The following is a 22,943-nucleotide window of genomic DNA, read 5'->3' as shown; positions in this document are numbered from 1 at the left end:
TAGCGGGTCATCACGGGGGCGCCATTGTCGTTATGATCATGTTTCTAATCTATTCATTTGTGACGCGGTCCATGTATTTGATACTTAGGATCCCTCCCCAGCGTCTATACTCCGTTGCTAGGATCCTGCTCTATAGCTCTGCAGTTAGCACTCCAAGATTAAACCTGCATAAACAACATGGTGGCCAGGGAGCGCATTCGTCTGATTATAGTGTTGAGGGCTATGCATTTGTCTTTCAAAATATTTTTGCTAATGCTGCTGTTGACCGTTCAGTTCTGGCCAGTAGTTCCGGGTTGGTTCATTCATTTAAAACGATAGCTCCGAGGTATTTAAATCAACTGACACTTGTCATTTTTTTTTTGCTTTTAATAGGCCTACCGTGACCTTTCTAAAGTCATATTGACAATTCGTCATAATATGTGTATTTCGGCAACTATTTGCATACACACACACACACACACACAAACACATATATATATATATAAAGAGAGAGAGAGAGAGAGAGAGAGAGAGAGAGAAGGTTTTTCTATCAACCACCTAGCATAGTGATTTATGCTTCTCAACCACTCAAAGCATTATGTCATATAGTTTTACTTGTTTAAAATAAGCTGAAATTCCATTAAATTAATTAATTAATTAATTAATTCCCTTTCTTTTATTAACAGAGTACTTAAAGTACCCAAAATGGACGCTGACACTAATACATGTGTGAACAGTTTCTCGTTAAATCCTCAACCCAGGCCTGAAAATAGGACAGAAAGGGAGACAACTCTTGGGTCATTCCATGACACGTCTGAATGCGATGTTGTAATAACGGCGAAAGATAAATCGAATTTGGATAAGTCGGATGACGCCGTCAAAAACGGAAAACTCCTTGAGTCTCCAGCAATGGACATTTCCATGGTGTCCACTCCTCTGCTGGATAGGTGCGACCAGCTGTATCCTCACGGCTGCTACAGCCGTTTCGTAGCGAGGGTAGAAGACAAGTTTGACAAACTGTGGCGACGCCTCAGGAGAAAAGTGTACATCTTCATCAGAATAGTAGCGTGTTTACTGTATTTAACATACTTTGGATATTGTGTTCAATATAGGTAATTACTATTAATTAGCATATATACTGAAACTGAAATATATGAAAAATCATAGTTTAGAACAGGGGTGGGCAAATTACGATTCGCGGGCCACATGCGGCTCGCCGAATTGTTTTATGCGGCCCGCGGACATCTAAAGAAATCACATTATACATATACAGATGCAAATATATTAAAAATAAAAAATTTTAAATATCTATAGAAATTATGGAAACTTTTGATTCTTATCACTTATATTGAAGAAACTAAAAAACATTGTCTGTAAACGTCATTCTGAAAAGTTCAACGTAAACGAAGAATTCTTTAAATGGCAATATTTTTTATTATTATAGCTTTTATATAGCGCTACTTTCATGCTTATAGCATGCTCAGAGCGCTTTGGTCCAATCTCATTTGTGGACCAGTGGGGGGTGGGGGGAGGGAGTTGGTTTTCCGTGCTGCCTTTAGGCGCTCAGTAAACACAACTTTGCCCGAGTCGGGTGTCGAACCTCGAGCCCCCTTTTAGGTAGCCAGGACAAGCCAAGTTCAAGCGCACTTGGCCTCTCGACCATACCTCCTTGCAAGCCACAAATCTATTCTATGCAATGGAGTAATGTGTTGAAAGTGTTGGGTTGGCTTGTACAAGATGGTAAGGGTAACAACTGATTAATAAAAAGAAGAGCAATATCCCAACCATAAAATCATTACGAGAAAGTTTACACAAATCTGCAATAAATATTATTAATGAAGAATCACTAGGCAAGAGTCACTTAAACCCAGATAAACAATGTATCTGATTAAGGTCCACGATTGTTGAGAGCCCCGCACATAGTGTATGTCTGCACTTACTTTAGAGAAGAAGTAGCCTTACGTGTCCTCACTGATATTGTTGAAGTAAACTAGGTGTTTAGCTAGCTGCATAGTTTTAGTTTCTTCGCTGTTAATTTTTATTTTTCTATTTTATTTGGGGCCACCAAATTCACTTCGCCTAGGGCCTCTTATTGTCTAAATTCGGCCCTGACTGGCAGTTCCGAAAAGTACTTTAAGATTTGGAAACAAAACATTCCGATGTTAGGTAATACAGTAATATCCGCTGGCCTAGAATTAGAAGAATATGGAATATTATGGAAAAATTATTAGGTTCCTTGAAGGGCATAGACTGTAAATCTGTTACTAATATTTCTAATGAAGAGTTGAAGACAGACTTCATGTTTACCGTAGTGGCTATTTTAATTAGTTGTCTGTATGTGCATCTTAATTCTTTTTAAACAAAAGCTATTCCATTTTTTTAGGCCAGCAAGTGAAATCAGGTATTATCATTTTCCTTAGCTGAAAGGTGAAACTATTTCTAGTGAAATGGTTGAAAAGTACAAGACTTGTTTGTGATCATTGATTGAGGAATTTGAAAGCAAATTAAAAAAAAAGACGTCACCAACTTAGAAGCAGTTTTCAATACCCTCAGCTCACCATTTATACAAAAGCTGACTCAGCACCAGAGGACATACCTCCTAGCAAATCATGACCCGAAAGAGAAGTTCCATTCAGTTCTTTCGCGGGAGCTCATGGGTGCCAGAAGCTATATATCCGCACTTTAAAAAAAACTTTACTGCTAAACTTTCACATTTTTGGGAGCCACATTCATCTGTGAACAAGCTTATTTTTGTTTGAAAATTATCAAGTGTTAGAACAGGTCGATGCATGATAACAACTAGTAAGCTAGTTCCATTGTTTCTGAACATTATGCACGAGAATGAACAGTTATATACTTCCCATAAGGTGCAACTATATATTGGTGGTGAAATGTTGTGATGTATATAGATATAAAAGAAAATGTTTTGTAAAATTAGTGCAAGAAATTGCTAACTCTTGTTATAATTCCTCAATTGGGATTCCCCAAATTTTGTAATGCGGCCCTCGGCAGGAAAAGGTTGCCCACCCCATGGTTTAGAATATTGTTTCTTAACTGAATTTTAAACATGAAAAAACATTTTAAAGTACATTTTTTAAAGACAATACCTCCATGAGACACCTTAAAATAAAATAAAATATAAAATAACTTTTTAAAATTAGCTCTAATCGATGTCAAACTCCGCCCCTTGAACGAACAATGTAACCCATTAGTCATGCGGGCATTCGTATGATTGAGTAAAATATTTATTGACACTTTCATCTAGAACTAGACTTCTGAGTTAGAGCTTTTATTGTCTAATCTAGATCTACTTCTAATTCTAGAATATAGACGTAATCTGTATAAGATGTACTTAAAAATATAAGCAACTTTAAGCACATTTAAATTTAATAAACAACTGAGCAAGCGGTACACCAGGGGTGACTACGCCAGGTTATGTTTGAACTCCAATTTATAATGTCATTTAAATGTATTTAATTCTATACTTGAAAATATATCGGACAAACTAGAGATTTTCCCGAGTGGCCAACGAGCCAGTAATTCTTTTCTCATAGATATACATCAAGGATGGCTGCCTGCTCGTGCGGTTTGAGCGCTGGACTGTCGTTCGGATTTATCGACGGTCGATGGTTCAAACCCTGCCCGCTCCCATCCCACGTAGTCCTGCGGGAGGTTTGGACTAGGAAGTAAACTATCTTCAACTCTGAAGGAACATCCGAAACATGTCAAACATTTTACAACAACACTGTTAAATTAACAGGAAAATCGTTAAGACCGTTTTTGATATCAGCGTTCCTGGATCCAGATTCCGTGAAGTTAAGACTGAAAAATAGGAATTCTAAAAGTAAAGTATACGTGTTGTAAAAATAGTATAACTCCTTGGGTCCAGATCCAGATTCCATAAAGTTATGACTTCAGTGCAGGAATTCTAAAAATAAAGTATACGTGTTGTAAAAATAGTATAACTCCTGGTAACTATGTAAAATGAATACATATGACACGAGAATTGGTGGTCACTTAAACAAAAATTCGCAAAATGCAAATTTAACCTGCCCCACTTTTAAGTCCTGCATATTTTGGTATTGACACAAGCACACAATTCACCATTTGTTCTTACACTTCAAAGGATCTGGCTCGAAGCGCGAGAAACGTAAAAGCTTATATTTGCTTTCTCTTTTCTTTCCTGGTGTGAATTTAACCGACATTTTATATATCACATAATCACTAGAAGAAAAAAAGAATATGTTTTGACAAACCATCTGAATGAGTTTAAATAAAACATTGGAAACATTGGAATCTATTGATGACGTCTGCTTTAGGGGACTTTGATTCATTTAGTGCATTTTTTTTCCACACGATATGTCACGTCGCCCTTTAACCTTGCATCCTTTAACAAATATAGCAGACAACCTATGTTAGCTATTTAGTTGTATTCAAGTTGGATATTTGAATCTGGAAATTAGGTCCTGGAAATTAGGTCCTGGAAATTAGCTCTATCAAGGCGTAGTTGTTTTGGTTGTTGTTGTTTTTTCTGTTATTTTTAGCCAGTATATTTTTGTTTTGGAGACTAAACTGTTGCAAATGTTTTTTTTTCTTTTTGGTTATTCGGTATAGAAACGTCCAGAAAATAAGACACGCTACATCGTATTAGACTTTAAGAAAGCTACTTAGACATGTGGAGGCGTAGGATGAGATATATTTAGAAATCTACGTGGAAAAGAGACATTTTATTTGAAAACGCAAAAGGAAAACAAAAAATAACGGAATATCACAACAAGACCTGAAATGTCTGCTGATTAATCTTTATATATGAGAGAATCTATCTATCTATCTATCTATCTATCTATCTATCTATCTATCTATCTATCTATCTATCTATCTATCTATCTGTCTATCCGTCCGTCCGTCTGTCTGTCTGTCTGTCTGTCTATCTATCTAAGTTTTTCTTTCTGTCTGTCTGTCTGATAGTCTGTCTAAATGTATGTCTGTTCGTCAATCTCTCTTTCTGAATGATCATAAGTGTGTCTGTTAAACTGTCTTTTTCTGATTCTGTGGCTGTCTCTCTGCCTTTTTGCCTGTCTGACTGCCTCTCTGTCTCTCTATATGCCTGTATTTCTGTTAGTCATACTGTCTGACTGTCAATCTGTCTGTCTCTCTGTATAATTTACCTCTCTACTTTCTATTTTAACTAGTATAACAAAGAATAAAATAATATCTATAAAGAGAATATTAACCCTTAAAGTGCTGAGCTGTTTGGCAATGAAGACATACAAAATAAAATTACAATGTTCATGCTTAGAGGCTAAACTACCACACGCATCATAAGGGTTAAGAACATATTACATGAGACTTTTGTTTCCTATATTAAATCTATATAAACATTACAATAATTTCTTGAATGGACTAGTGTTTGATTAGATCATGTTCTCTTGCCTCTAGGTACTTTGATGAGGGCTCCTATGTGCTGACTGCAGTCACTGTCGTTTTGATCAGTGTGGTCTGTGTGAGGTTGACCAGTGGCTGTAAACTGGACTTACTAACAAAACTGTACTACACTTTACATAGTCTGATGAAAAAAATATTAAGTTTTAGATTTTATATAAAAATGTAAGTATTTAGAAAAAAAAAGTTTCTAATAGACATTCGTTAAATAAACAATCACGTTCAATATAGTAATACAATCCTAATAAGAACGAATACATTTGTTGCGATAATTTTAAATACATAGTTGTCAATTAAATTCAAAGGTAGAACTATACATATTTATGATAAAGAAGAGGCTTTGGTAATTAAACCTGAGATTAATCAGGAACTGGTATGCTACACTCTAGCGGAACATGCGATGTGGCTGGCATGCTCCGATCAAAGCCATCCTCTCCCTCCGCAAACTGACCCATAGTCACTAAATCACAAATAAAAGTCAGCATTCTTTTAATCTCAATCAATAAACGGAAAATTACTCACATATTTACATTCGTTTTATGTTTTTTTTGTTTTGTTTTTCAGTTTTCTCTATTTAGCAGTGACCATTACATTGTGTGTATATCTCGGGGTCTCGGTCATTTCACAAAGCCCAAAGAATGTCCAAGCATTGGTTGGTCTGTTCATCCTTGTGACCATCTGTTTTCTGCTATCAGTCAGCCCTAGCAGGGTAATGGATTTATGAGTAACGTTTTCACATGTATATTTAGGTTTAACAAAGAAATATTTAACACTAAACTGATTTTTAGCGGCCCCCGAAAAGGGGAAAAGGCGCTATTAATTTAGTGTGGAATATCTGTCGTCCGTCCGTCCGTCCCGTTTAGATCTCGTAAACTCGAAAAGATAGTAAAAATTCGACATCATGATATTTTAGCCCATTCAAAGTTCTGATACTTTTTTCTTTTCTATAAGCGAAAAATCTAATTTGCTTGCTTAGGCAAGCAGTTTTTTTCATAAAAAATACACCACTCTTACAACTATTCACTATTAATAGTAACAATAACGGGAGGCGATTTAGTGTGGGAGACTAATATTTACCATATTTTAAACTGTCTTCTTGATACTCATGGCGTCGACTGCTTCTTGACCATGGGGTCAGCTCTCAAAACGAGATTTCTTTTCCCAAAATGCAACTGTGGCCCCTTGATTCCCTCGTGCACCATCATACTCTCCATAAACAAGTGTATCTCGTGCTCCGCAACCAATACTTGTCACTGACTATCAAACAAGGATGTGACACTTCTAACAGTGAGAAAATCATAAACATTGGTTGCACACAAAATCACAGACTTACACACATACACCCACCCACAGTACAAATAAGATTTTATATTAATATGAGCTATTTTTCTTTAGAAACGAAACAATTATTTATAACTTTAAAACTATAATTCACCTTTTACTATCCTACAGACCATATAAAGACCATATAAGCTTCTGTATAGAGTTTGTTAACAATTCCACACTGCCATATAGCTGTCATTTGGTTTATCCTGTGTCGGAATTAAGGCAGAATTTCGGGAATTTAATTAAAGTCACAATGTTATATGTTTAATAGCAGAACCAAAAAAAAAAATGGAAATATATTTATTGTGTTAGCAGTGTATTGAGTTATAATTGGATATCGCACTGGAACTATGATCTTATATTTTAAAAAAAAGTGCCAGCTTACAGTGTATATTAGTTTCACTAAGAGTTGGCTGGTGAAGTATTAGATTGGGCCTTAGTTTCGCTTTCCAACTTAGACTTACTGGCCGTGTTATCGTGAGATTGACTGCCCAATTGGTGGTCATCGTCACAGCCAATTAGTGTCACGGTAGACGTGCTTGTGCTTCATTCTACATTTCCTTAAGACTTTGAAAAGACTAAATAGAAATATCTGCACCCGAACATCAGAGGTCATTGGCTAAAGATTAATCATCACCTATAATGGAGGCTCGATGTACTGAACTATTGTACTGAAGCGCTTGGATTCCAAATCGAGGGGTCCCGAGTTCGAATCGTAGTGAAGACTGGTATTTTTAATTTCGGGATCTTAGGGCGCATCTGAATACACCCATCTGGGTGCCTGACATTAGTTGGGGAAAAGTAAAAGGGGATGGTCGTTGTGCTGGCCACATGACACAATCGTTAATCCTGGGCCACAAAAACATATGAACTTTTCATCATCTGCTCCAAAGATCAAAAGATCTGAAAAAAAAATCCCATAAATCTTACCAGTTTAATTTAATTATAAATTTCGTTTTGTTTCGATTACATACAAATAAAACTTTTCCAAATACTTTCAGGTTGATTGGCATCCAGTATTCTGGGGGTTCGTCCTCCAATTTTCTTTCGCCATTCTGACTCTTCGAACAGAAGTTGGTTACGAAATGTTCAAGTGGGTCGGCGACCATGTCACTTTATTTGTACGTTTTTCTGACAGCGGTGCAGCATTCGTGTTCGGGGATAGTTTCAGAAACACCAGAGCAGGCTTCTTCTTCGAGGTAGGTATTTTGTGTTGCTTGGGCTATCATCTTTGTAATTTGGTTAACATATTTCTAAGCTCAAAATGTATCTAGTTTGGCAGCTTTTAAAAGAGGCTTTTTACGATTGAATATTACATTTCGTATTCCTAAAACGAAAGTAACTTATTGTAGCAAGATTTTTTTTACCCTAGACCAAACCACCCGCAGGGCGGTGGCGTATGGCCTTGGGCAGAGTTCGAACCCATAAATTTTGATCGCATACCACATCCTAGGTGTCATGTAGTAACCGTACACGTCGGCTGTTGATTTTTTTTGGTCAATTTTCGTTTTATAGGAGACATTTTTTTACCGAGCTACCAACCCACTGACATATCAAGGGCCCATATCCCCCTTCCCCCACCCCCCCCCCATAGGAAGTACTAGATCTGCACCAGTACTATCCCATGTACAGTATATACACACATCACCACCACCCCCACACACATATCCCTACTTTTCCTTAACATTAAGTTTGGTGTATCACTTATACCTTAAATAGAAGAGAATGTCTTCGTGTAAATATTGTGTTAGTTTTGAATTGTTAAAGTTTTTTTATCTTCCTCAATTATTCATATTGTGAACAGACAAACTTGTGAGCACATTTAAACACATCTAAACAAATTTAAACACATTTGAATATATAAATAGCTATTCTTTTGTGGTAGAAAAACCGAAGTCATAGCAACGCCAGAAAAATAATGTTTAACTTTGAATTTATGGAAATCGTATCATAGCTATGATACACTTCTTGCTTTTGTATCTTTAAGCAATAGCATGGTCCAGACTATTTTATGAACATGTTTAGAAAGGGGGGGGGGAGGGTATCTGGGAGAAGGATAGTGCAGACTTTAGACGCTAATCAAACACAACTCTATTCACGTCGAGATTCGAACTCCAGCCCAAGAAGATCATGCCACTCAGCCTGACCCAGCTAAACAACATTCTTACTTGGAGAGCATAAAAAGTGAGAATATTTACATTGTCATGTTAGATTTGATATATCTCTTTTTTTTTTTTTTGTAAATAAAAGTAAGCATGACATTGGTTGGTTACTTTGACTGAAATCAGAAGCTTAATTTTAAGTTTTCGTTCTTTTATAACATTAGAGTAAAGTATAAGATGATGTACAGGTCATCTGTTTCTGTGGTCCACGCTTAACGAGGGTGTCATGTGGCAAGCATAGCGGCCAATCGCCTTTTCCCCAAGTAATGTCAGGTACCCATTAGAGCGCCTTAAAAAATCCCGTAATTAAAAACCCCGGTCTTCATCAGGATTTAAAACCGGGACCTTCCGGTTAGGAAGTCGAGCGCTTTACCACTCAGCCACCTCACCTCCTTTCATAATGTTGCGGCCGATAAATTAAAACTGGAAACATGTAGCTTAATAAGTATCTATTGCATTATCTCTTAATAGAGTTTCTCCTGGCAAACAACGTATTAGCTATTTGTTTATCTTTGTTTGTCTTATTCTCTGTTTCAGTCCGCTGGTGTGATAGTGTTCTTCAACTCTTGTATATTTGTACTTGACTACTACGGTGTGTTAGAACTCGTTGTCTTAAAACTAGGCCGAGCCATATCTTTGTGTCTGAACACTGGTCCAGTAGAGTCGGTTGTATCGGCCGCCAACATCTTCATTGGTCTGGTAAGATAAAACAAGTGTAAACATCAGTGGCGTCACTAGGCGACACCCATTAAAGAGGTGACACTCAAGTGGAATATAATAAAACTTTTGCAAAAATTAGACAATTTTTTATTTAACTAAGTTACATTACCTACGTACACAAACATGCTTATGTAGATCTAGATTTCGATTAAAATTCCATAAAAGTATCCAAAACTTTACAAGCTGACACTTCTTCTTCTTCTAGCCAGCTTTATTACTGCTGAGCTGAGGGCTCTTTTGCAGACTGTGCCAAGGAAAAAAAGTGTGCTGTTGTCTTCAGTTATTCAGCACTGCCGTACAGGGTGTTGATTGTGTTGGGCTGTAGAGGAAGTAGGGTCTGCCTAAGGTGGATTTGGGAGGGGCATTCAAAGAGGATACAAGCGGACACAAAAAAACGAGGGTAGGCGAAGGTGATATTATTTTAATGACGAAAGTGCGGCTTTATTTGCATTGTAGTTATTGATCCATATGATAGTACAGTTTAATTCAGTATACTAGATCCTATCGCGATGCGATCCTACTAACCGGCTGCTCTACAGAATTGGAAGTGCTATAATTTATGTACCATAATCAATAGGTACTTGATACACATGCAAAGTACACATTAAAAAAAAGTAAAGTTCCCCTTTCAGACCTTATGGTCTATAGGGCAGATGATGTAAAGGTCTGTTTCTGTGGCCTACGGTTTTAACAAGGGTGTCATGTGGCCAGCACAACGACCAACCGCCTTTACTTTTCCCTAACTAATGTCAGGTACCCATTAGAGCTGGGTGGACTCAGAGGCGCCCGAAGATCCCGAAATTTCACCAGGATTCGAACCCTGGTCCCCGGTTCGGAAGCCAAGCGCTATACCGCTCAGCCACCGCGCCTCGCAAAGTACACATGCAAAGCTTATTTTAAAACAATCTTACCGAATTACATTCACCTTTTAAAGAACGTTCTTTTGAGGGATTTCACTTGAAATAAACCACCTCAAACAAGAAAGCAACTAGTATTAATAATAAGCGGTTGGTTCGATTAACGGTTGATCCAATAAAACGGATTCGAATGTATTTTTTTTAATCAGTGTTTATGAGATATCTTAGCAACAAAATTGGTTTAAAATATTCCTTTTATAGAAGACGTTTCAATTTATTTTCATAAACCCGATTCTATTGTCTACTACCCTCTTACGTCAGAACGGAATAAAACTTCTCCAGTTAACGCAGTATAACACTCGATACTGTCATGGGCATAAGCAGAGGTGTCACTCATGTCTCTATAACCTTCGTTACTGTCATTAGCATGAGCAGAGGTGTCACTAATGTCTCTCAAACTCTCAAATTTCCGTTTTGGCCCGTCCCACCTGTTGTGAAAGTATTTTGGTGTGTGTGTGTGTATGTCGTGGAGCATGAGTTACGTCCCTGTTCTGTACCTGTCCAGCGGTTGAATGGGTCAACCTAGCGGGGTAACGAGAGGTCAGGAATGCAGAAAGACAGTTGAGCGGCTAGGCCTATTGGTGTAGGTTGTGAGGTGGAAACTAGATAGTAAATAAAGAGCTGCAAATTGTAACGGACGCATGTGTATATCAAATGTAGCTGAAGTATTTCTAGAAGATGCTTAATTAGACTAAGTGCGTGCGTACCTTGTTTGATGTATTTCAATCGCGAGTTCTTGAAATCATGCACACCGTCACAAATATAGATAAGGTACTAAACAGGAACACAGACTCAATGACCAAGTTGACTCAAGGTGAACTTCCAACCAAACGTATAATACAGAATGGGCCACAGTCTAGTCTGTCACTAAAAAAGATGTTATCCCCTCAAGAGTCTAGCAGTAACTGATTAATTAAAAGTCTATTCTAATCTCTAACCCAAAGTCTATGTCGTCTCTATAAACTGTATGTTCACCGTCAGCCTAATAAAGTGCGCAACCCAACTTAACTCAACTAGCTATCTAACAAGATTAATATACAATAAAAAAGCTGTTCGAGTTTGTTACTGTGATTCGATGTTTTGAGATTCATTACAGTTGGGAAGGTGTCACACCACACAGTCTTGGTATAATTTTGTTTCATCTGCAACTTTCTTACTGCATGTATTAGTAGTTGTGTTGTATGTATACGTCAAGAGAACGGGAGAGAACATTACATATATATATAATATAACGTAGGTTGTAGATTACTTTTAACGACACTTCACATACTTTTCTAAAGAGTCATACAATGTTTGGTTCAATTTATAAAAGTATTATAAAACAAGAAAAAACGTTTTAAAATTCTTTATTTTAAAATCCCAAAGTTTATACAAAGTGTAATTGTATCAATTAGTTTGCATCAGTCGTGTCATTACATTCACAATAGATCTAGACGTCTAGTCTAGACAAACAACAATACATCTGTGCGATTAATAATATTTTTACCAATTGTTTTTGTTTAGCGTTATCTCATGCTTTTAGCTTTCTCAATACGCTATGATCTTATCACTTATCAGGACCAGTTGAGGAAATATGGGAGGGGGGGAGATAAGGAAAGGGATATCTGGGTGGCCAAAGAAACGGATGACCTTAACATCATCTGCCCTATAGATCGCAAGGTCTGAAAGGGGGTGGGGACTTTACTTTACTTTTTTATATGGGTGGATTATACCGTAATTATTTTTAAAAAAACATATACAAAAAAAAAGGGAGTTCAAATTTGTGGTTGATTGCTCCCCGGGCCGACGTGCTAACCACTCTGCTAGTGAGGTACTTATGACTAGTGCAGATTGGATAGTTATATATTGTTTATTTCAATTTAGAGTAAAAAAAAACATTTAAGGGGGACTAATTCAGCTTATATCACCACTTCATTCAAATACAGTTTCTTTCCCTTGTTGAGGATACCAAACAAACAAAAAATAATTACCAATTACAAATTAACTGATTGCTTAACTTTTTTTTTTATTTATTGTTGTGAAAGAAATAAATGTGCACAATTTTAGCTTGAACCAAAATTGAGTGTCTTCGAAATAGATTGTAAATTTTTTTTACCGGGCAGACAGACAGAGCTTTACACAAAAAAATATTGAAAAGTTTTCATTTCTAATTTCAGTCTGAGGCCCCGCTGTTTATCCGCCCCTACCTTCCCACCATAACAAAGTCGGAACTCCACGCTGTCATGACTTGTGGGTTTTCCAGTATATCCGGGGCTTTTATGGCCATGTTCATAAAATCTGGGGTAAGTATTAGCAGCCAAATAATTCTTCTGGTTTCTCGAAAATCCTCTGAAAAAAAAATAGAAATAGAAATACGTTGTAGGCTCTTAAATTTCTGAAGGACTTTTTAGTTTTGAAACTTATTCTCTTCTTCCCAAACTGTGTCACCTCTGTCTGTCTCTCCTTGTCTTTTCCTATGTCTCCCTCGCTCTCTTTGTCCTCTCTCTCCCTCTCTCTCCCCTCCCTCCTCTCTCCATCTATCTTTCTTTACCTGTCTATATCTCTTTCTCCATTTATCTATCTTTCTTTACCTGTCTATATCTCTTTCTCCATTTATCTATCTTTCTTTACCTGTCTATATCTCTTTCTCCATTTATCTATCTTTCTTTACCTGTGTATATCTCTCTCCTCTCTCTCCATCTATCTACCTTTCTTTACCTGTCTATATATATATCTCTCTCCATCTATCTATCTTTCTTTACCTGTCTATATCTCTTTCTCCATTTATCTATCTTTCTTTACCTGTCTATATCTCTTTCTCCATTTATCTATCTTTCTTTACCTGTCTATATCTCTTTCTCCATTTATCTATCTTTCTTTACCTGTGTATATCTCTCTCCTCTCTCTCCATCTATCTACCTTTCTTTACCTGTCTATATATATATCTCTCTCCATCTATCTATCTTTCTTTACCTGTCTATATCTCTTTCTCCATTTATCTATCTTTCTTTACCTGTCTATATCTCTTTCTCCATTTATCTATCTTTCTTTACCTGTCTATATCTCTTTCTCCATTTATCTATCTTTCTTTACCTGTCTATATCTCTTTCTCCATTTATCTATCTTTCTTTACCTGTCTATATCTCTCTCCTCTCTCTCCATCTATCTATCTTTCTTTACCTGTCTATATCTCTCTCCTCTCTATCTTAAGTCACTCCCGCTCTCCCTCACCCCTCTCCGCATGTCTATTTTATTCTTAGGTCATTCAACAAACTAGAATGACAGATCTGCGTCCCTGAGACTAGGTTCTACAAAATTTTCAAAAAGAAATTAAAAACATTGAATGAACGGTGGAGTTTGTGTTCTGATTATAAGTTATAGAAAATGTACGGAATTCACCTTATTATTATATATATCTTTAAATGAAAAATAGTATAATGTTCTCCTACTGTGTACTGCAGTTATACTGAAGTATTGATTGCCCCTAATAATATAGAATACTCTTGTGAGTGTCCGGGTATTATTGTATGAATTTCACGCAAAAATACTAAATAAAAACATCAGTATTGGAATTGATTTATATAATATTCTTAAAGTACACAAACAAAACAAACGATTTTAATATTATTATTAATATATTTTCATTATATCTTCCTCACAGGTTATAATGTAAACAATTTCTTAATTGAATATTACAAAGTCGTCTCCCTTAAATATCACTCAATAACAACGTCGTCTTCTTAAAAATAAATAATTATGTAACATTTGTCTCCCTTAGAAATGTGTTGTATAACACAGTTGTGTACCTTCTTTCAAAGCACTAAGCTCCTTTCCTTTTGACCCGTCTGTTAGTGAAAACAGTTCGGCGAACTTAATATCTGAGCCTGAGCCACACGTGAAGGCCAGAAGTTGGACTGGTTGTCAGAGGCCGTCTGAGACGCATGCCATCAGGAAACATTTCATAGGTAGTGGAGTGGTTATATCTATTACCACTTTTGGCAATGACATCCATCTCTGCTGTGGACATTGTAATATTGACAATCTTATAATTATAACGGGAATTTAAGTAAAATAATGAGATAAATTAACATTTAAATCTATACAAGTTTAAAATGCGAGGTTACCAACAGACTTCATTCCATATTCTTGCTAGGAGCTAAATGTATATTGCTAAGGCTAAATTCATATCACCTTAATAAGACTTAAGTGTATTGGCCAGGCCCCAGCAAGTCATCTGTTGACAGCCGCCATTATCTCCGCTCCTGCCGCGCTGGCCATCTCCAAACTTATGTACCCAGAGATGGAGACTGTAGACCTGGAGAAACAAAAAGACATACGCGCCAGGGACGAAAGGTAAACTTTCTTCTTCTTCTTCTTCTTCTAGCCAGCTTTATAGCTGCTGAGCTGTGAGCTCTTTTGCAGACTGTGCCAAGAAAAAAAGTGTGCTGTTTTCTTCAGTTGTTCAGCACTGCCGTACAGGGTGTTGGTTATATTGGGCTGTAGTGGAAGTAGGGTCTGCCTAAGGTGGATTAGGGAGGGGCATTCAAAGAAAGGTAAGCTTTAAGAAACCTGCCCCACCACCATAGTGGCATGGAAGGGGGGAAGAGGTAAATTACATACCGACAGGCGTGTCGCGGGTCGATTCCAAAGGGGGTCGATCGTCTACGGTTTCATCAGGGGTGGGACGTTTCCAGGAGCACCTTGTTATGGTTTGGATAAGTCCAAAAACAGCCGCCTCGGGTTGTCTGCGGTCCCGGAAGTTGGGCATCAATGACGTAGCACACTTATTAGTGCACTCAATTTTTTTTGGTTTTCACTTATTTTGTATGAGAATCAACAGAATGTGGTAAGCGCGCGGACCATAAGGCCTGGTAATCTGACTAGAGGTCTGTGCTTACTAAAAATGGATCTATCCATTATTACCTGATATTTTATATTGACACCACAATGGCCATACACTTTTTTTTTTCTGTTGAAGTCTACCCAATACTATATTTAAAAGTACGCACAATATAATGTGTACATGGTACTGCAATACTATGCGCACAGACAATACAGTGTGCTCAAGTTCTTCCCTCACCATGTGCGTAGGCCAATATTGCATTATGTCTTACACTTCAGCATTACAAAGTAAGTTTGAAATAGAAATTGCGTGATTAAAAGATAATATTACAATTCTTTTTTTTTTTTAAATAATATATTTTAAAAGATAATATTACAATTCTTTTTTTTTTTTAAATAATATATTTTAAAAGATAATATTACAATTCTTTTTTTTTTTAAATAATATATTTTAAAAGATAATATTACAATTCTTTTTTTTTTTAAATAATATATTTTAAAAGATAATATTACAATTCTTTTTTTTTTTTAAATAATATATTTTAAAAGATAATATTACAATTTCCCCCTCTTTTTTTTTTTTAAAAGATGTGTTTCTTATATTTATTAATTAATTTTTTAAAATGTTTTTTTTTAATTCTAAATAACTCCATTAATTATTTCCCTTGTTTGCAGCTCTCCTAAAACGCTGGTCCAAGCCGCGTCAGACGGTGCGGCATTCTCCACGAAGCTGGTGGCGGCGATTATGGTCAACATGATGGCCTTCGTGTCCATTTTAAGCTTGACCAACGCCACTTTGGTCTGGCTTGGTGAGAGGGCTGGAGTCCAGGGAATGACCTTTGACGTAAGCTACACCCTATCCGCATCAATTACTGCAACATTTTATTGCTCTTAATTATTGACTCTGTATTTGAGTCTTGACGTATCTCTGTCTGGTACACATTTTGTACACGTTTTATTTCTCACACTTTCCGTCCTCGGATCAAGTTCAAATGTTGTACACTTATTCATTGTCCCTAACAAAACATGTATCAATAAAAATAAGGACAATTAATTAATTAAGCTTTGGCTATTAATTAATTTTCGTTGATATAGTATTGAGTTACAGTATTGAGAGACATGGCTGTAGTTATTGCCCTTATATAAGCTTTTCTAGTAATGCTCTTTAAATACTTTGTTTTACTCATTTCCCTTTGCATTGGATAAGTTACTGTATTTTAGTTTCTGTTCCATTATGGCTTCATATTAACTGGCCTGTTTTTCAATTTCTTTGTTTAGTTCCTGTGTTCCTATTTGCTGTACCCAGTAGCATTTTTGATGGGAATCGACTCTGAAGACAGTGGCAAAATCGGATCTCTGATGGGGGTGAAATTTATTGCGACGCCGTTCGTTGCCTACGCTGATCTAGGACGAATGATAAAGGTGAAAGGCAAAGCCTACTTACTTATTGTTTTTTTGTTGTTTGTCTGTTATGTTTGCTTATTTTATGTTTAAGATGTTTCCCTCAGATTTGAAGATAATTACATCATCGCACAAACCTCTCGCAGGTCGACGGGGGATAGCATTGTTTAGGTAGGATTCGAACACGGAACCATTGAGACGATAGTCCAGAGCGTGTACCACACGACCAGACTTATTTTTTAATATAGAAAACTTTTTTTAAATATAGAAAACTTTTTTTTAATCTAGAAAACTTTTTTTAAATATAGAAAACATTTTTTTTAAATATAGAGAACAAAAATGCACCATATAAATATATATATTGAAAATTCTTACATAGCATGCACTATACACAATACACCTAATGAAATACTCAGAAAGTCACAAAGAAAGAGGTACATTTCTTGGTCCATACGCTAGAACAAATTCTTACAAGTGTTGTTTCTTCCCTTGTGCCATTAGAGAATGGAATGGGTTGCCTAAATCAGCCAGGAAAACCAACGACTTAGTAGAGTTTAAAGTCATTGATTAATGCACATGACTAGTTTGACATATTAAATGCGTAGGACATTATTATCTTCTTTTTTGAAGTAATGTCTGTAATATATAAGATAAGATAATAAACACTCAAACGTCATATATCGAAATGAAAAAAATCAGTTGTCTATGTTATTGTAACATTTACACATAACGTCTTTTTGTTCAAATAATGTTTTAAGAATACATTGATTACTAATTAGACAAAGAAATACTTTGACGTGGCGCCCATGAGATTCTCCCCCCCCCCCAACTTAATAAGCACAACTTAATGCCGCTCCATTTGTAATTTGATAAACAAAACATCATTAAAATATAGCTATATATTAATATATTAATATATATACACAATTAAATTGATTTATTTTTACTCTTTATCAATGACAAATCAGTAACATTTTTTTTTTAGTTTTGCAATATACTGAACACGCAGTTGTGACTGTTTAGCAAAAATAAAAAAATAAAAAATTGCCTATTTTTATTTTGCTTAGAATCGTCATGTTTTCGAGAGCTATGCAAGCAACTCCAATGCTTCGTGGTACGTGTCGGGTGAAGACGTCATCCTTACGGAGACCAATACCACACTCTATAAAGGTTTTATGTCGGTAAGTGCAATGAACTGTCGGTGAAAGCGTCATTGTGAAATACTGACCCGCAAATGTGTTGGCCTACTTCAGTAGTAGAGAACGACGAGGATTAATCTCGCAGCTAACGAGATGAAAGCCTGGGCATTAGTTACTGGGCATTAGCGACTGGGCATTAGCGACTGGACATTAGCTACTGGGCATTAGCGACTGGGCTTTAGCTACTGGGCATTAGCATTGGACATTAGCTACTGGGCATTAGCGACTGGGCTTTAGCTACTGGGCATTAGCACTGGACATTAGCTACTGGACATTAGCTACTGGGCATTAGCGACTGGGCTTTAGCTACTGGGCTTTAGCTACTGGGCATTAGCTACTGGGCATTAGCGACTGGGCATTAGCGACTGGATATTAGCTACTGGGCATTAGCGACTAGGCTTTAGCTACTGGGCATTAGCACTGGACATTAGCTACTGGGCATTAGCGACTGGGCTTTAGCTACTGGGCTTTAGCTACTGGGCATTAGCGACTGGGCATTAGCGACTGGACATTAGCGACTGGGCATTAGCGACTGGACATTAGCTACTGGGCATTAGCCACTGGGCATTAGCTACTGGGCATTAGCATTGGACATTAGCTACTGGGCATTAGCGACTGGGCTTTAGCTACTGGGCATTAGCACTGGACATTAGCTACTGGACATTAGCTACTGGGCATTAGCGACTGGGCTTTAGCTACTGGGCTTTAGCTACTGGGCATTAGCTACTGGGCATTAGCGACTGGGCATTAGCGACTGGATATTAGCTACTGGGCATTAGCGACTGGGCTTTAGCTACTGGGCATTAGCACTGGACATTAGCTACTGGGCATTAGCGACTGGGCTTTAGCTACTGGGCTTTAGCTACTGGGCATTAGCGACTGGGCATTAGCGACTGGGCATTAGCGACTGGGCATTAGCTACTGGGCATTAGCGACTGGGCTTTAGCTACTGGGAATTAGCGACTGGGCATTATCGACTGGGCATTAGCGACTGGACATTAGCTACTGGGCTTTAGCTACTGGGCATTAGCGACTGGACATTAGCTACTGGGCATAAGCGACTGGGTATTTGTTACTGAGGGATTGATATTGAACATCAAGTTGATCCACCTTCCCTTCACGCCCCTGATGTGTCCAGTTTGGAATCAGTGGCGTGGCAATTCCTGTCAGGGTGTAGCGCTGTGTGCCGTGAGCTGTCTAACGGTCTCCTGATTTTTCCTCAGGGTTGACTTCCAAAGGCTAGGGTTTGGGATTTACCGCATGGTAGATGAGGCTTGGATTTAGAGTTTTCCTTCTCCTAGGTGGATATCCAGCCAAAGCTAAAGAGATCCTCCTTTCCGAAGCTTACTAGTTTAGGTGACAGCCGCTCATGTATGCCTTCTGACCTGTTAGTTATTACTAATAACAGTTCCGCCAGTGACAGTGACTGAGCCATAGGTTGGACTTGTTAGATACTAGGAGAGACACATTGGAAGCATTTTAAAGGAACTGAAGTGCTTGAGATCACTACCTCTTCCAGCGATAGCAGCTTGTTGAAATGCACTACATTTTATTGAAAAAGACAATAACTACTTTTAACAAAATCTAGAGAGAGATCATGACACATAATGGTTGGGAAACAACCAAACAACTTCCGGCTTTCCAAGAGATTTAATGAAGTTAAGCTCATTGGTCTTTGTAGAGGGTTCCAAAAAAAGATTATGAAATTTCTGGTTGGATTTCCCCCAACCCCTTTGCCACATTTTGTTTTTTATTTTACTAGAAAGCCTAAACAATATTCTTAATGAGTTAAGGAGTGGAAATTGATGTAGCTCTCGTATCGTGGTGTTAAAGCTTTAGTCTTTGTTTTTTGACATTATATCATTCAATATGATAATGTAAAGTAGATCCTGGTTGCTAACACAATGTTACAACTGGGTAGCTAAAGTCATGTAAAATGACAGCTGGCATAATGCAATATAGCTTTGTTAGCTTATGAAATTTATGTGCACTGACCTATGTACGTGACCATATAACAAGGAGCTTTGATGGTGCTACAGGAGTCTTAATAGTTTATGTTAAAATTGTAGTTTTGTTACATTTGCATTGATAGAATATAGCTACTGGTTACAAATTCTTTGTTAGAATGTTCTGTTGAACTTTTTATGCACAATGATAGAGCGAACACATTTTAGGCTTGCTTGTCCAATGAGTTACATCCACTGATATTTCAGGAGAGGTCAGAGGTCATCACTACATATGCCCTGTGTGGCATCTCTGCCTTTCCAGCTATTGGGTTTTGCTTGGGCACGCTGGTGCCTATGTGCCCCAAAAGAAAAGATGAAATTATCTCCTTGGTGCTGAGAGCCTTCCTAGCCGGCAACATGACAAACTACGTTACAGGGGCAGTTGCAGGTTGGTCATCCATGATACTGAAACAAATCATAATTTATTGTTGCTATTTTGGTATTCTTTAACCCACGATTTTTTAAAACTGATAAAAATGTAAGAACATATGCACTTGACGTTATAAAACTTATAAGCGTTGATGTTGCTACAGGAGTCGTAATAGATTAGGTTAGAATTACTCCTGAAGACCTATTTCAGTTCTAGGAGAAGAGTGGCTCTACACCAGGGGTTCTCAACCTGTGGATCGCGACCCCTTTGGGGGTCGATTGACGATTTGCCAGGGGTCGCCTAAGACCATCGAAAATATGGATTGTTATTGTCTACTCTTCTATTGCTGTGTGTGTATGTAAGGGGGGAGGGGTCGCGGCAAAGTGAGGAATTGTAAAAAAGGGGTCGCCGAGCTTAAAAGGTTGAGAACCGTTGCTCTTCACCGTAGGATCATGATGCTCAGTTTCCATTTGTATGATCCCTCTTTACATATTATATTTCAATATATTGACCCATAAGTTGCCCATAACTAAGGCTTTTTGGCCGAGTGATAAGGCTTGGATTCCTTCCTAGCCCCAGGAGTCTCAAGCTTATTGTTATGAACATAATGATATCATAGTCGAAAACCACGTCCGCTTAGTATGGCTTTAACTCTTTCTCTCCGTAATTATTTACCACATTCTGGTGGAATCAACACTGGTATCGTCTGTTAGGAGAGAAAGAGTTAGTACACTGAATGACTACACAACACACATTTCGTGGAACACATTCTGACGGGCGAGCTACAAGCACATGTAAACATAAGAACGACAACCGATACAGCATAGAATTATCATGACACTTATATAACCAGAGAAGACTGGGATTTTCTTCAACTTCGCGATTTTTAGGCCGCCTCTGATTGCGGCAAGCTCTAATTTGTACTTGACAAACGTGGGTGGAAGTGGATGCTGTTCTGCTAGCCTCATAACAAGCTCATCTAACGTCGACCATAGAAGCTGTTCAAATTTACACAATCTTCCAAAGTAGATAGCATGATCTGATGGGGAACCATTACGTTCTATTAATTTTGAGTAACATTTACCAAATCCTAACAAATCATGTTTTCTTTCCAATTTATAACAGGAATTATGTTCACATCCTAACATCGGTCTCATCAATGCTCCAATAGACAAGACCTATGCCTAACTACATTACTGTTGCTGTAAGAGAGATTGAGGCGGAGCCATAACGCTGATTATGGAAGAGATTTAAGAATAAAACTTATGGTAATGAATATGTCACGGTCTCGATCTTCTATAGGACGAGAAATATTGTTCATGTAAAACTCAAATAAACTCAAATGTTTGTTTCTATCACAATAACTGTTTGAGATTCCTTGTATAATATAAGACTTGAATCCTAATAGAGCTATTGGCGCCTATTGGCTCGTTCTAAGTAAATTACTTTGGCATAAAATTACATAAATCCTAAAATGATTGTAGAACAAGAAAATAAAAAAATACTTAAAAAAAAACACACAAACTACTATGAGCATTAAGGTATTAATTAGTTAGCATCAGTCATGTAATTTAATTTGTAATAGATCTAGACTAACAATAACAAGGTTACAAAGACAGTTTGTGTGGAAACACAAACTCAAAATCGGTCCAGCAGACCAAGGGATAGGTGAAAGTGAATGTGAAGTTAGATGTGAACCTGGCCTAACTGATGTCTTATAATGAGTACCTAATTGATCTAATTGTTCTGTAAAGAGTCAATCTCTTATTCAAAGCCTCAAGAAAAAAAACATTTACGTAAAAAAAAGAAAAAAAAAAAAATGTCAATAGTTTTGTGCTTCTTTGCTTTCGTACCCGTCAGCAGTTCACGCGATAATATGAATTACTACTTATTAATTGTTGTTTTAAATTATGTCCATCTTATTTGCATAGTAAATATATTTTTTTTCTTTAAAATAAAAAAAAAGTTAACATTTTTTTCTTTGTAAATGTAGTATTCAGTATGACAGAACTTAAATAAAGTTAAATAAAAAAGAACAACGCTGGCAGAAGAAAAACGCCAGAGAAGAAAAGCAAGGCAAGCGACACTAGCTCCAGCTGGAATAACCTGCCCAGTGTGCGGCCGAACATTCCAGGCTCACATAGGTCTCACCAGCCACATGAGGAGGCATAAAACCTCAGTGCAAAGCCCTCAGCCCGCTGGATGACAAAGTGGTCATCATCGAACCACGATAGACGAACTATATATAAACTAGCAATACAATTGTGAAAAAAAAAATTTCACAAAAAATCTAAAACCATTTGCATAAATGTTTCACAATATGGTATATATCTGCACCCTACTTAAAAGCCGCCAGTGTTTGTTACTATTAATAGTGAATAGTTGTAAAAATGGTGTATTTTTATGAAAAAAATGCTTGCATAATTGATTTAAAAAATTAGATTTTTTGCTTTCAGAAAAGAAAAAGTAGCCATTGCATCAGAACTTTGAATGATTTAAAATATCATGACGTCTGATTTTCATTTTCTCTTCTAGTTTCTGAGATCTAAATGGGACTGACGGACGGACAGACATTTCACACAAAACTAATAGCGTCCTTT

At 37.2% G+C, this 22,943-nt stretch overlaps 1 protein-coding gene across 1 annotated transcript; it reads left to right on the top strand.

The window, feature by feature from the left end:
- Positions 1 to 206: 206 nt before the first annotated feature.
- Positions 207 to 21,698, top strand: LOC106066622 (solute carrier family 28 member 3-like). The gene is made up of 13 exons (XM_056018289.1): positions 207 to 325; positions 666 to 1,091; positions 5,419 to 5,586; positions 5,986 to 6,130; positions 7,749 to 7,946; positions 9,447 to 9,608; positions 12,703 to 12,828; positions 14,745 to 14,878; positions 16,043 to 16,211; positions 16,646 to 16,789; positions 17,836 to 17,949; positions 20,181 to 20,361; positions 21,469 to 21,698. Exons 2-13 carry the CDS (start codon positions 685 to 687, stop codon positions 21,486 to 21,488), a joined length of 1,968 nt encoding a protein of 655 aa, XP_055874264.1. The 5' UTR covers positions 207 to 325; positions 666 to 684; the 3' UTR covers positions 21,489 to 21,698.
- The last annotated feature ends 1,245 nt before the right edge of the window (positions 21,699 to 22,943 follow it).

Source organism: Biomphalaria glabrata, chromosome 1 (genome assembly GCF_947242115.1).
Source record: "Biomphalaria glabrata chromosome 1, xgBioGlab47.1, whole genome shotgun sequence".
In the NCBI taxonomy this organism is placed as follows: domain Eukaryota; kingdom Metazoa; phylum Mollusca; class Gastropoda; family Planorbidae; genus Biomphalaria; species Biomphalaria glabrata.
The sequence above is the reverse complement of the archived record's forward strand: the minus strand, read 5'-3'. Positions and strand labels throughout refer to the sequence as shown.